Raw genomic sequence first — 15141 nt, forward strand, 5'->3', positions numbered from 1 at the left:
GTCTATTTTCTACATTCTGTTTACTATTACATGTCTTTTTTTAATTTTTATTATATTGTTTTTTGTACCTAGACATAATGACAATCAAAAAAACTGTGGGACTTTAAGCAAAAAAGATTGAACATGCTATTAAGTGATTTTGGACATAGAGCATGTTACACTGCCTCATGTGTCTGTGTACTGCATGTGTACGGCTGCAGATGTATTTCAAGAGTCAGAGGGTTAGTATATATCTAACACACACACACAAGCACAATCCTGGAGCTTATCTGTGTCCCGTGCTTTCTAATTGGACTGCTCTCCCCTCTGTGAACAGTTTAAGGTAAATATTTGTAGCCAATGACGTACTAATCACCCACTGATTGGGGTTGCAGGCACAGAGCTGTTCAATGAAAACAGCCATTCCTGCTTCCTCTCTTTCATCCCCCACCACCTCCTCCTCTCTTTCCTCTTTCTCTCCATGCAATCAGCCTTCTTCTTTCTCTATTCTGCCGGCTCATTTTTCCACTTCCACAGTATATCTCTGTCTCTCTCTCACTGTCCTCGTGCTCCGTTTTCCCTCAGTGCACTTGGCCGCGCTCTTTTGCTCTCTCTCCCTGCCCTCCTTCTCATTCTCTTTCATTTTTTTCCTTCCCTCTTGCTCTATCTCTCTGCCCTGCTTCTCTCCCAGAAATCTCCCTCCCTCCACCCTCCCTCTCTTTTCTTTTCTTGCTCAGTCTTGTTTTCCTCTCTCCGCCCTCTCTCTCTCGCTCTCCTCTGGGCAGCGTGCCAGCTCCTCTTCCCTGGCACTGAGCCAACTCCTCTCCTCCACTTCGCCTCCTCCTCCTCCTCCCCCTCCCTCCCTTCCTCTATCCCCCTTGCCTCTGATTGATGGCCCCTCTATTCTGGAAGGAGAGGAAGGGAAACAGAGAAAGAGAGGGAGAGGAAGGGGAGCAGCAAAGCACACACAAACACCGAAACACACACACGGTCACACACAAAAACACTAAAAGGCACACACACGTGCACACATGGACTCTCTGGATTGTGCACGTGAATACAAATACACGCACACAAAAGCCACCACAAACAGTCGTGCACACACACACACACACACACACACACACACACACACACACACACACAAAAGCAACAAGGGTACACAGAAAACCAATCCAAACAGAGCAGAGGAGAGCACACATACAAGAGCTGTGTGCAGAGCAAGCAGAGCCTCCCAGCATGAGACCAACAAGCACACATAAGCGCACGCACGCACACACACACACACACACACACGTGCATGCGCACACACACACACACACACACACTTACTCTTCCTCAGACACAGATTCAACCTTCAGTGCAGTAACAATACAAGATAGGCAGCAGACCAGGCAGCAGAAACATTTAGAATGAAAAATACAGACAGACAGCTCTCTCTCTCTCTCTCTCTCATTCACACGCACGCACGCGCGCACACACACACACACACACACACACACACACACACACACACACACACACACGTGGATATTTATCATAGATACCAACATGTACCGTCAGTGACACACAATTGCATGTATAAGCCTGTATCTAAGGATACAGATGTATGGTTCATACACATGTAACACACAAATACACATGCACTTTTAAAAATACACACACACACACACACACACACACACAAGTAATCTTTCTTGGGCATGTGACTGTGACACATAAAATCTGTAGCTCACAGTTGGGGTTGTAGTTTTACAACCAACTAGAACTCTCTCTCCTCTCTCTCTGGCTATATTATACACTAAGCTATTAGTCATATTCACACTGTGCCAGCTCACCAGCTTGCATTGACAGACTGCATACGGCTTCAAACTCATGTCGGCCGCAATGCAATCAGACACAAAGTAGCCAGAGCAGCAAAGCTGGCTGCACAGTATGCATGCAAGCAAAAATGTGCACATCACACACAAACATCCATATACACACAAACAAACGCTAATAAATCTTGGTGTTGCCACACATTTAATTGTTGTTTGTGTGTGAGGGGTACTGGAGCATGCACAGACTGTGGTGCAGGACACAACAGACAGTGCTTGAACTGGTACATACTGCCATAGCAACATCAGACTTTTACCCAAAATAGCATTGTATGGTGTATCTTTATGTCCTGGTAAATGTGGGTACAGTATCCACGACTAAAAAGTTAACCAAGCCAAAATGGGGAAGAAAAAAAAATTCTTAAAACAAAAAAGAGATCTTCATTGAATTCAGCTGCTGTTGTGACTTCAGCTGCAGTGTAAATCAGATCAAGAGTACAGGTGGTACAACCTGTGATATCACTGAGCCTTCCCTCTTTATGGTCACCCACAATATTTCACCTTCACTGTTAGATACTCACATGGTATGGCCTTGGCTATGGTGGCAGTTGCTATTATGGGTATAAGTACTTCTAAAACCAGCTGATGTTTGAAACTAAAATATACATTACGAAGACTGAGTAGTATTACAGCCATGCTAGAAGTTCTGCAAGTCTGTACTTGGGCAAAGTCATGCTTTATGGTAATGTTAGCATTAGCGTGTTCACAAAGACAAGGTTTGGAAGTTATGTTTACCATATTCCCCAAATTTCGATTAGCATGTAAGCAAGCTAAATAAGCACTAGCAAACATAGTACAGCAGATGTTGACCAGAATTTAACAAATTAAAAGTTCTAAGGAGATGAAAAGTTAAGGGATCACTTGAATGTTTGAACCAAACTTTGCGACAATTAATCCAGTAGTTGTCCAGACAAAATACAGTATGTAAACCTCATGTTGGAACAAGAGGAAAAGTTAGGAGAGCACCAAATTCAGTACAAGAGATCATGTGATAACCACTGAACCAATCCATTGAGTAGATATTGAGATAGTTCAGGGAGGATCGGTGAAGAATAGCACAAGAGCAAATCTCAGGGGATCACCACAGTCAGTAGGATTCATCCTCTATGGAACATGAACATCTGTACAACATAACATAGTTGGTGAAATATTTCAGTCTGGACACTGTCATCTTTATAGCCATGCCACAAGCTGGGCAAAAAGCTTTCATCCTTCACAACATTTTATCATTTAAATGAAATAGCAACTTGAACATATGCTCCTCTTTATTTCACTCATGATTTTCTTTACACACAAACAGATCTCACATGGTGCGTTCAGCAGTCATACCTGGATGAAAACCTGCTGCTCCATCAGGGTACCAGCATCTAATGTTTTCCAACTCAGGCTCAGGTCACAGAACATGGTGGCACATGCAACCACTATCACATACATGTGCACATACAGAAACACACATAGACACTCAGATAAGCCAATACAGTGTGTAGCTACTCAGAGCCCTTCTGCCACACTGACAAAGCCATTACGCTAAAAGGGCTAGCTCCCTGGGAATTTAATCACTTGTTTTCTCTCTCATCTCATCTTTCTCTCTTTTCTTTCTCACAGTTTTTCCTTCACTTAACTTATTTCCTATCATTCCTAAAGGGTTATATCACACTCTATCCTGCTCTCTATGCCTCATTATTCACAAATGAGCTCTGTTACACATGTATGCACAGGCATTCACACACAGTATGAGAGCGAATGAGAGGGAGAGAGATCAAAGCTGCACACATACAGAGCACAGATGCTACAACATGTGCAAAGAGGGACTGCATACATCAACGATCAGAGAGAGTGCAAACATACCATAAACACACACACGCACACACACAAAGTCATTTGACCTCTCCAAAGCTTGTTCTAGTTGACCCACATATGAAGACTCGCCCTAATCCTGCCCTTAAAATAAAATCACTTTTTAAAAAAAAGAAGAAAAAACGTGAACCACAACCGCAGGATTATCGACTGACTGGGTGGTGGGAATGACAAGGAGGAAAAAAGATGAGGCAGAGGGGATGGAAAGAGTGAGATTGAGAAAAAAAAAATAGGGGGGGGGCCCAATCCTATTACGTACCAAAGCAGTGAGTTGAAAATGAAGGCATCTCTCGCTTGCACTCTTTCCCTCACTTTCTTTCTCCCTTTGTTCACTTTCTCTCCCAGATGAAATGAGGATTCAGGTCACAACTTCAGCCAAATATACCAACGCGTGCACGCTCGCACACATGTGCACAAACACATGCATAAAAAGGCTAGACAGCTCGGGCTAATTAGGTGGGAGGATAAGCGCATGCACACACACACTTTTTTATACAACACAAACAGATAAACAGTCTCTCATGTGATCTCCCTCTCCTGCTTGTTTGTACTCTGTCTTAATCTTCCTCGGTCCCTGTTCCTGTTTTATTCATTTTCTCAGTTTATTTCTTCACTCTGTTCACAGTCGTTGCCGTCTCTCAGATTTCTCCTTTCTCAATTTCTTTTTCAGCTCGATTCACAGATGTTTCTTTAATTGTGTGACTCCTAAAATCCAAATAATGTTAATGTTTTTTGCTATATAACATAACAGAAATCGCAAAAGACTGGGCGACTCTTTTCTGTCACAAAAATACACACACACACACACACACACACACACACACACACACACACACACACACACCCTCAGCCTCATACATGCATGTGTGGTGGTGAAATGAAAGGAGAGAGCAGGAAGGAAGGACAGCCAGCTGCTTCATCTGTCCTCAGGAGTCCACAGGGGAAACCGTCTGGCTGCCGAGCATCCTGACTATCACACACAGCTTCCTATAATATCCTGCCTGGTGTGTGAACCACGTCGTCTCTCCATCCAGCATTCTGGTACAGTATGTATAGTCTATATATATGCTAACACTGATTCTTACAATATCTTCCTGTCCATGGTGTGTGAGCCTGGCATTTGTATCCCAGTGAAAAAAGAAAGTATAAACCAAGTATTCATTTCAGTGACACGATGTAGGTTAGGAGCCAAGGTGTTGCAAAGGTAAGGAATCTGGCTACCAATCAGGTGTATACTGTGTAGTGGTGTGTTGGTGTTTGATATTTGGCTTACTCAGTCACGAGCTGGTCATTTTTAGGCTTTTAACTCATGCTGCTTTTATCCTAAATGGCTTCAAAATTAGTAACAGGCTCGAGGTTCACCATCAGTTCAAGGACACAGCGACACACACTGACACCTTTCACTAATGGGATGCTCCCTCCCACCACAAGGCCACCTCTCTGCTTGTTAGCCTTTTTTTATTGTTGTGGAGGACATTTAGAAATATTTCAAATTTAAAGGTAAAAAAATTTCAACTCTTTGTTTTCAGATACAGGGAGGCTTTATTCATGATAAAAATATTTTAAAAGGCAGGGCTGCACAAATATGGCCAAATCCAAATCACAGAGGCTGCAATTATTTGTAAGTAAAATGTGCGACAAATCAGCTTCATAATCAACTTCTGTGGTCATGCCTACAAATCTGTTCTCAAAGTGTTAGAAAACATGTTTGTTTAGTAGATCGTGATTTTGATAATTTTATCAGTAGAATTAAAAACTGTGATGCAAAAATTACCATTCCAGCTAAGCATGGATCACATTGCAATCAAAATATCTGTCAAAATAATCAAAATAGGTTGGGTTTTTTTTTACCATATCAAGAGGGTAATGTCGATGTAGAGTACTTATGACAGTTATGGAACAATGACTTTAATCTTGCAAAAGATTAAGTAACGTGTGCAAAAACATGGCAATGTGTAAGAGAGATGAATATAAGAATAACAAGACAGCCCAATTGTGGACATCACTGCAAGATTATAATAAGTGAGACAGACTTATGTTGAAAATGTCAAGTGGGCTGAACAGTACAGCGGTAACATTGTTAGTAAACTAAATTTGACCTTCAAATTTGGCATTAAACTTTAGTTCTTATTGGATCTACCATGACCCTCTCGGTCTAATGACCATGCTTTGATGGGTCAGAGCTGTTTTGGCTGCACAAAGGGAAGGTGGTTTTAATTTTGTGGCTGATCAGTGTATTTCATAGATGGCTTTTCAACATTCAGATATTTGATGCTTAAAAACATTTCTTACTTGAAGTGGTGTAGGTTTTCATGTTTTTTTTTGTCATTTGGACACCTTTCTTTATATACTGTACAGCTGTCGTGAGTATTAATAGAAGTTAGTATAGAGTTCAAGTGGCTTCTGCTTGCTCTATTATTGTGAGTTTAACTGAAAAGCAATATAAAAGTATCTGAGATATAAGCACTCTGTTCTCATCCTCCAATACATGATCAGTTTGTTTGTGTCCTAACCACCTAGAAAGTTTGCGTCAATCTATTATAAAGATCCAGTTGTGACCCTGCTTTCACACACACAGGCCCCTCCAGGTTCTTGCTGTCTAATCTCTCATTAGGCACCGTCGCTGCCCAGGAGCCTTGTTGCCTAGCATCCTGCTGTATCAGACTACTAAAAAGCAAACAAATATGCAACAATTCGAGCAACCTAACATCAAGTGTTTCTCCCGCACACATAAATTGGTGTCACAGCTCAATGTGGAACCTTATGTAAAAAGCACAACTTTGAAGGATTTTAACCTTTGAGTCGACAGTATTTCAATCAGCAACCACGCAGTCCTGACTCAGACAGGCTGCTACTTGGTTCCTTAGTATATCAATTTCTAAATAAATCAGGGAGGCATTTATACACACCTAAAAGCTGTAATGGTTGTACATGCATAATCATAATAAAAACGCATCAGTGAGTCATCCAAATCGGAGGATTTTCCTGGTTCCAGTGATATGATTGTGCAGCGACTGCTGAGGAGGAGAATAAACAAATGATGTAACATTAGCTGAGGCCATTTTTTAGCAATGCTGTTCCCTTTCCGGGTAAAATTTAGACACCAAAATGTGTTTATTTCTGATAGGCAGTGGGCCTTACCTGCAGTAACAGTGTGAGGATGAACCCTTACAGTCATCTTTTTTGTGATGCACTGTCAGGTCCCAACCCAGTCGTTTAGAAACACTTACCTAGGCTGTTATTGAAATGCTGCCACAGTAGCTTCCCTGCTGGCTCCAGGGGTCTACTGGGGGACACTATCAAGAAATAATGGGCCCTACTGATAAAATTAGCCATTACCATACTGCAACTGTGAAGATGCAGAATATATGTGTGTATGACAAAATACACATTTCACTGCATGACAGAGGAAAGAGAAATGTTGCCATTTACAGCTCCAACGTAGTTTCCGTTTGCAAGAACATGAAGCAAAATAGTTTGCATCATACATGTCCAGTACATACAAACTGTTGGTTGTTTATTGCCTGAGAACATTCAGTGTCACTGTAAACGATGCAACCCGAGTGGACAGCAAGGCATAATTTCTTTCCTTTCATTAAAATATGCTGGAACAAAACATATTGTAGTTTGATATCACTTCTGCTTTCATTTTAACCAAGAATTATAGGCCCTGCACATCCACACCGGTGCTTTTAATTACTCTAGCTGATTTGGTCTCTAGTGAGGCTGAAGCTGGGTGGAGCTGTACTGGGAATGACGTAATGTCACAAAACTTTTTGTACCAATAAAATTTATAGTAGGGTAAGTTGTCTCGCTCAAACAGGTGGCACAAAACTAACTGGAGAGAGTAAAGAAAATGTCACATCTATGGATGTGTAGAATACCAAATATTAAAACACGCAGCCGCTCTAAACCGATTCCCCTGACAATGGGAATTATCAGAGTCACTACTTCTACTCCTTGTGGTGTAAACCTATGTTAACTTAATTTACACAGATTTAAAAGAATTTAGTGAGGCATAGCTGTATCCTTCCTTTAAACATTTTAAGTGTCTGACTTGAGTCTGTCCAGCAGGTCTAAATTATGTCGAGTCTAATCTGATCTGTTCTAATGTTGTATGGACTCACTATCAGTTTCTGATCAAAGTCCATCATACTATTCAGCCTGGTCTGACTATCCTCGGGCCCCATTGCATCAAGTTTGCTTTGTTTGCTGGAAATTACTTTTATGCACGACCGCACTTTAAGTTGGGGCAGGTTCTGAACCAATATTTTGGACTCTGAGCAGTGCTGTGCTTTGTTTAATGGCCCTTTGAAGCTATCTGCTGATGGAAGGAAAGGCATATTTCATTCACTTCCTGCCTTCCATATTTTCACATTTTCCTTGGCTGCGCTCTGGTCACAAGCTCTTGCAGGACACACAAGTCTAACAAAGCGTCTTTTCTTCTTCACCTCCCGCCATCATCCTGTTGTCCTGCTGCTAGAATCAGCTGTTAATACAAAACCTGCTTCAAGCCATTCACCGCACACACCTTACACCAACACATACAGCCCAGCATCATATCTAGAAGTTGCCCTGAGCCAACCACTGTGAGTCCATAGGATATGACTGAATTACAAAGTCACTGAATATACATGTGGAGCGTCTACATGTAGCGGAGGATACAGGCAATAACTATCCAGGCCCCAGAAGTGCTATATCAATGAATATAGAACAACCACAGAGAGCAGTGTAAAGTCCTTATAGCCTCCATCGCTCCTCCGGGGGATACAGCCAGTATATATATGATATGATATGATAATGGAAGTGAGCTGAGTGAGATAATGTGACAGCGTGTGCGTGCATGTGCTCGTGCTTCAATGCATCCATACAGCTTAGAGGAGGAGGAGGAGGAGGAGGGGGGAGATGTTATCTTTTCTGTGCCTTCATATAGTTCAGATACAATCATCTGAGAAAGAGACGCAGAGAGAAGAAGCGAAGAAGAAAGGAGAGTAATAAAATGAAAACGAGGGAGATAAAGATAGTGAAAGAGAGAGGAGGGAGGGTGAAATGTAAAGAGCGAAGGGGGGGCAAAAGAGGGAGCTCAAAGGAAGGGTAGGAAGGCATGGGATGACTGTTACAGCTCTATTAATGCCGGGACATGAGATGGCCCTGCCACTGATAATGACAGAGCGTGTGCTAGAAGAGAGAGGGAAGAGAGGCAATAGCAGTGATCTCGACAGGATGTTGGGAGGAAGCTGGAGGGGGAGAAAGAGGAGGAGGAGGAGGAGAGGAAATAAGAGCAGATACTGTTAAATCTATTCATGATTCATTATTTCTCACTGCGGCTCAAAGCTCCCCTCCCTCACTTGATGTCTCTCTCTCTCTCTCTCTCTCTCTCTCTCTCTCTCTATCCCTATCTCCATCTTTCTCTCCACTGCCCTCCCCCTGTCTTTCCTCTTCCCTCCGTTGCTTTTCTTTTCTTGGCTCTAATTTTCATCTCCATCTCTTTTCTCCCCCTCATCTGTTCTCTGAGGTCTTTATCTGTCTCTTCTAAGGCTCCATCCTTCCTGTTTACCCTCTCCTCTTTCATCCGTTCAATTAATCTCCATCCCCTCTTTTCTTCTCATCCCGGCTCTCACACTTTTTTTCCAACGTTAGTTCTCCCTGCCATCTCTCTCGCTTTCTTTTTCCCCCATTCCTCTATCTCCCTTACTCTCTTAACTGCCTTTTTTCTCCTGTGCTCTCTCTTCTTGTATGTTCAAAGTCCTAATTTTTCTAAATTATCTTACTCTGACTTTTTTTAAAACTATCCCACTCACTTTTCCCTCTCCTCTGCCTTTGTAATACCATCTTCTCTGCAACCTCTCCTTTTGTGTTTCATCCTCGTCCGCTATCTTTTTCTCTCAAATTCCTTTTGCTATCTCTTTTTTCTATCTCGGTGTCTCTTTTTGATAGTCTTTTTTTATACCAGATCCTTCATTCTATATTCAATGACACACTCTCTCTCTCTATTCCTTCTTCTTTATATTCTATTTCTATCAATCTCCACTTCTGTTTCCTTTTCTATCTGAGCTACTGTACGTTCTCTTTTACTACCTGGCTCTTATTTCTCTCTCACTGGCACGCCTACCACCTCTTCTGTTAAACCTTTTTACCAGCTCTCTTGTTTTTCTCTCTGAATCACATTTTTTTTTCTCCCCGTTGCTCAAACAGCTACTTTTTTTTCTACCTTTTCTATCTCTCATATTCCTCACTCTTCTCAGAGCCTTGTTCACCAGTTCCTGACACCAGACCTCTCCCTCTTCATTTATCTCTCTCTTTTTTAGTCACATTCGCCTTTGGTCTCCTTCTGTCATCTCCACCACAAGCTCCTTTACCCTCCCTCTCTTCTTCCTTTCTTCCTGTTTTCCACACTCTCCTCTCCTTTGCCTCCCTCTGTCATCTTTCCCACCTATCCCCTCTTCCCCCTCCTCCTCCTCCTCCTTCTCTGTCCATCTCTCAGAGGTGCAGCCAGCACCCCAGTCCATTTCTCCTTTTTGGTGACAAGAGGCGACAGTCCAGTTCTGCCCGGCTTTGTTGCCAAGTATCTCTCTCTCTTTCTTTCTCTCTTCTCTGCCTACGTCTTTCATTCCATCTCTCTTTATCCATTCCTATGTCTATACTATTGGGTAATAGTTACTCTTCATGTCTGTCAAAAAAGCAAGACTTTCTCTGTATTTTGTTTGGCTGCATAGCCCAAATAGATTTTTTAAAAGAGGATAGTGCTTCTGCCATTTTATCTTGAGATAAATGACTACAGGTGGAGACCTAATCACTATTTTTACAAAATACAGTAGCACTTCTATTTCACAATAACTTGAAATTAATCCTGAGTGTATCTGTACCGTAGTTCAACTTATTTCAGTATGAAATGATTGGTAGCTTGTAAAACTGCACTTTTAAAGTAGCCTTCCTACACTCTGTCCTTTTTCTCTAGTCTCTCTCTCTCATTTTGTCTCTCCCCCCTCTTTCTGATTACTGCTCCATTAATAGTTGTGTTTGCCATGGGAGTTTAGAAATCAATCTATCCCATCCATCAGTCACTTTTATTGTTCACGTGTCTTTTTTTTATTCCTTTTAATAGCGCAACAACTCCGACATAAAGTCCCACTGAGGTTTCCTGCTCTCAAATGTGGTTCACATTTTTGGACCATGAGAAGAGAGTTGAATTAGAATCTTGGAAGAATGCAGAATAAAACATGGAGAGCAAAGGGGACCATTCGCAAGCAATTTCAGTTGTTCAGTTCGAACACAGCATTTTAAAAATAGGTTCAATTTGGGGCAGAAAAACAAACAAAGGCAATTCGGAGCTATAATGGTTGTGCTGACATATTTTTATCTTGTTCTCTTTTAAGTTAAATATTACCTGACATTGGTGATTCCCAAAGTGTGAGCCGCAGCCCACTGGTGGGCCGTGAAGGTACTGCAGGTGGGCCGCGAGAAGTCATTGACAATAAATAAATAAAACGTTTTTGATGTTCAATTTTGTCATTAATTTTAAAAATACCACAAAATATTCTGATGATTAAATATATACATTTAAGAAGTATATATATACATTATGAAGTCCGTTTCCCATTGATTAGTGTGCCATCTAATGACCTTAACCACTGCTGGGTGGCATTGAAGGAAATACAATTGTAACAGGAAAGCAATATTATTTGACTTGGTAACAGACTTTGACACATTGAAATTTCTTCTTATAAACATCAATGATGGGAAGTTGTTGCTGCATGTGTTAAAAGATATGCATTAATTTCCACTGCATTGCCTTAGGCCTGCATTAATAGAATTGTTCTATATATATTGGTGACAAGCAAATCAGCGCACAGTTTGGCCCAACCAATACATCAGTCAGGCTCTACAAATGCAAACCTGTAAAGTTTTAAGAAACAATAGAAAAGAGATACTTGCTGCCATGTGGAAACTGTTGTCTGCTACAGTATATAATTGTTCATGTCAATCAGACAAAGGTGAATGAAGGTAACACGTATCAGTGTTTAAACAGAATATAGAGTATTAAGGCAATTTTGACAGCACCTTTACCTGGAGCACAAGAACAAATGATCTGGATTTAGTATTCAATAGATCTGATGCCTATCATTAAAGTATGCCCCGATTGGCTCAAAAACTTGCATCATGTCTAACTTCAACCATTGGACATAACTTCAGCCAGTACTGGAGTAAGTATGTACACTGCACTGCAAGTATTTGGACAGAAACCAACTGTTTGATGTCTCTGTGCTATAATTACCCTGCCAGTGAAATGACAAAATGATTATGAGGTTAAAGTGCAGAGGCTTTCATTTGAAGGCGTTTTCAGAGATTGTTTCAAACAATGAGCTGCTGTCTAAATACATATGCAAGGCATGCTGGGTACTTATTGTAAAATGTGAAAAGAAGACTGTGCCATGGTATAGAACCAGTTAGCATGACAGATAGAAAGATTAAGAGACAGTGGGATACACAGGCAGTCACCTTAAAGGAAGGTGCCATTCAACTTGGTAATGATTGTGTCCATCTGTACGGAGGTCTGTCAACACGGAGGAACATATCTCATGTCTGCTACCTGTCTCCCTGTCTCCCTGTCTGTCTTTAATTTGACTGTCTTCCTCTCCTGCAGTGTGACCCAGACAGCAAATTAGCAGCAAGTGTGGAAACTGACAAGCAGTCACCGGCTCCTGAGAGCACACGCTGCTCATCAGAAACACATTTTCATTCAAGAATACTGGATCTCAATGAGCATAAAGTGAAATGATGCACACTCTACACTGACCTTCTTTTATTGCTTCCTACCTGGTATTTTAGTCTTTACATGGTTGAGAAGAGTGATCGAGAAGGTGATTAGATCACTATCCCATGCTGCAGATAAAAGCTAGGCCTTGTCGACATCTAGTGTCAGTTAGCCTCAGTCTGTCACCACCAGTTCTGTTAAACATTTGCCATTTCTATGGTCTGCAGCAGCCAATTTAATAGTCTTATTATTCTCTGGTTCCCCTCAGGTCATCTGGGACAGGTTTACTCTGTGTTTCTAGGATCAAAACTAAGCAAGGTGAAACAAAACGGGAACAAAATCCTGAACTCAAATCAGGGCTCAAAACATTACTGTTAACTATGGCTTTCCAACACATAACCACTTTTTAATCTATAACTATTCATTTTTTTGCTTTTGTTTTATTGTCTTCATAAGTTGCATTGTTTTGTTTTGTCTTGTCTTTTAAATGCTTATTTGAATTTTTTTCTTAATGTCTTATCTTAATGTATTTCTATGCCCTTGTAGAGCACTTTGAATGGCCTTGTGTCGGAATGGTGCAATATGAATACATTTGTCTTTGCCTTGCCTGATTCTCACTTTAGTAATTGTTTCCTCTCTTACCTACAACAGCCGTCACTTGCTTGATAATAACAAAAAAAGACACTGTCCACACAAAAAAATAAGTCAATAGGGATACCATGATACCTGTGCAGGAAAAACACTCTGCTGTTTTTTTTTTAACTTCTTGTTTCATGCAGCAGTACTTGCGTTTAGATTACATATGGAGACTGAAAGTACAGTGTTGTGCAGTGACCCAGATTAAAACGAGTAAAATCAACCATCCGTTGCTCAGTGTTGAAACCACTTGTTGCTCCTGCTCACTCATTATTAGTCTACCAAATAAAAGAAAGGGAAAAAACAAGCCTTCTTTACCAAAAAACGTTATTAATTTTAATGGAATAGATCCAGTTTTTTCCTGCAAACACAGTACACGCTGACTGACCAGAAAAATAGAAAAACACATAAGAAGATATTGCTGTAGTGCGTTTTGAAATTAGACTTTGTAGTGGTGTTGCACTTGGCAGCATTTAATAAAAGATGATTCTAATAATTTGTTAATCTTTTTTTGTTTGTTTAGCTTATTTAAGAAGGGACAGTGAAAATACAAAACAAAAACACTTTGTAAAAAATGGCCAGAATTCGCCAAGAGGCTATTTTTCATCTGAAGCCCCGGGCCAAGGTTTTAAAGGGATTCTTAAAATGTAGCAGAACGAAACAGAAAGGGAAACAACACATATATGGATGTCACCTAGCGTAAATACTAAATATAAAAGAGGACAGCTATGAGAAAATATATTACAAAGCCACCCACACAAGATGACACAGTGGCATACAATGTTTGTGAGTGTAAAATACCACATTGACCTCCTTCCGCCTACTCACTATAGAAAGCAAGAGAAGGAAAAAACAAAAAAAACTAAATAGTCTTTCTTACCTGTTTGTGCATCTCAATGTTGAGACCGTAGGACATTTCATAGTACTGTGGAGACAAACACAAACAACAGAGCTTTCGTTAGGGTTTTACACACAGCACACGTTAACGTTCAGTCAACTCATTGAACATCTGTTGCTCAGTGTAGCTGCATATGCGGCTGTTTGTCTCTGTGTTTTTCATGAAAACAAGAGAAGAAAGAGTGTGTGAATGTATAGTTCAAGCTTAAGCGTGCATGTGTGTGTGACTGTGTATAGATAATGAGATATTTGTGTCTCTGTATGTCTATGCATGGCGGCTAAATGAGCATGAATTTATGCGTATGTGTGCTGCATATTGTGTTTGTGTGCCAAAGAAGACCTACACTGTACAATATACTGTATACGGTGGCTACAAGAATAATAAGACTGTGTTCCTGTGTCTAAATGTGTGTGTATGTCTGTACTGTTCTTCTGCATTTGTGTTTGATAAGTGTGTTCCTACAGTATGAGTCTACAGCTGTAGTAGCATAGATCCCATTTACACCTGGATCTGCACATGGCTTTCTTATCCGTGCAAGGAAAGACACATGTTAATGGAAGACATAAATGCATGCGGAAGGCATTTCAATTTTCATGTAGTTTTACTTTTATTTAACCTTTATTTTACCAGGGATACTCCCATTGAGATTCAAAATCTCTTTTACAAGGGGGGCCTGACCAAGACAGCAGCACATTGAAAGAACAAACAACATAAAATTTCTGCTAAAAGAAAGAAACAAGCAACAGACTTAAAACAAGCAGCAAATAACATCAAGTCAAATTTACTAGTGTCTAATAACAGGACATTCAGTGGTCAAATAGTCCTTAATCCTATTTTTATGATCTTACATACTTATCAAATGCAGCTCACACTAAGATGAGGGTGCAACAACTTTAAAAGTACTTCACCAAAGAAACTGTCAGTACGAGGAATGACATACATAATTTGTCTGCATCATTTGCAAATGTAAAGAACACAAATAATGTTCCATTCTAGGGTTGTATGAGGAAGACCAAACAACTTACAAGCTAGAAAATACAAGCTGCAGTGGCGTCTGTGAAAACCCGAATCAGACAAATCACACCCCGATAGGAACACTGAATCTAACATTTAAAAAGATAAATTTGCATGCATGTATA

The 15141-nt window shown here is 40.6% G+C and overlaps 1 protein-coding gene across 1 annotated transcript in view; it reads right to left on the reverse strand.

Annotated features, from left to right (window-relative positions):
- Window positions 1–15141, reverse strand: part of tle2b (TLE family member 2, transcriptional corepressor b) — an 85239-nt gene that overhangs the window by 37555 nt on the left and 32543 nt on the right. Inside the window, exon 4 of the mRNA XM_073476733.1 lies at window positions 13985–14029. Within this exon, the coding sequence (XP_073332834.1) occupies window positions 13985–14029 (45 nt within the window). The remainder of the gene's footprint in view (window positions 1–13984; window positions 14030–15141) is intronic.

Source organism: Pagrus major, chromosome 11 (assembly GCF_040436345.1).
Source record: "Pagrus major chromosome 11, Pma_NU_1.0".
Classification (NCBI taxonomy): domain Eukaryota; kingdom Metazoa; phylum Chordata; class Actinopteri; order Spariformes; family Sparidae; genus Pagrus; species Pagrus major.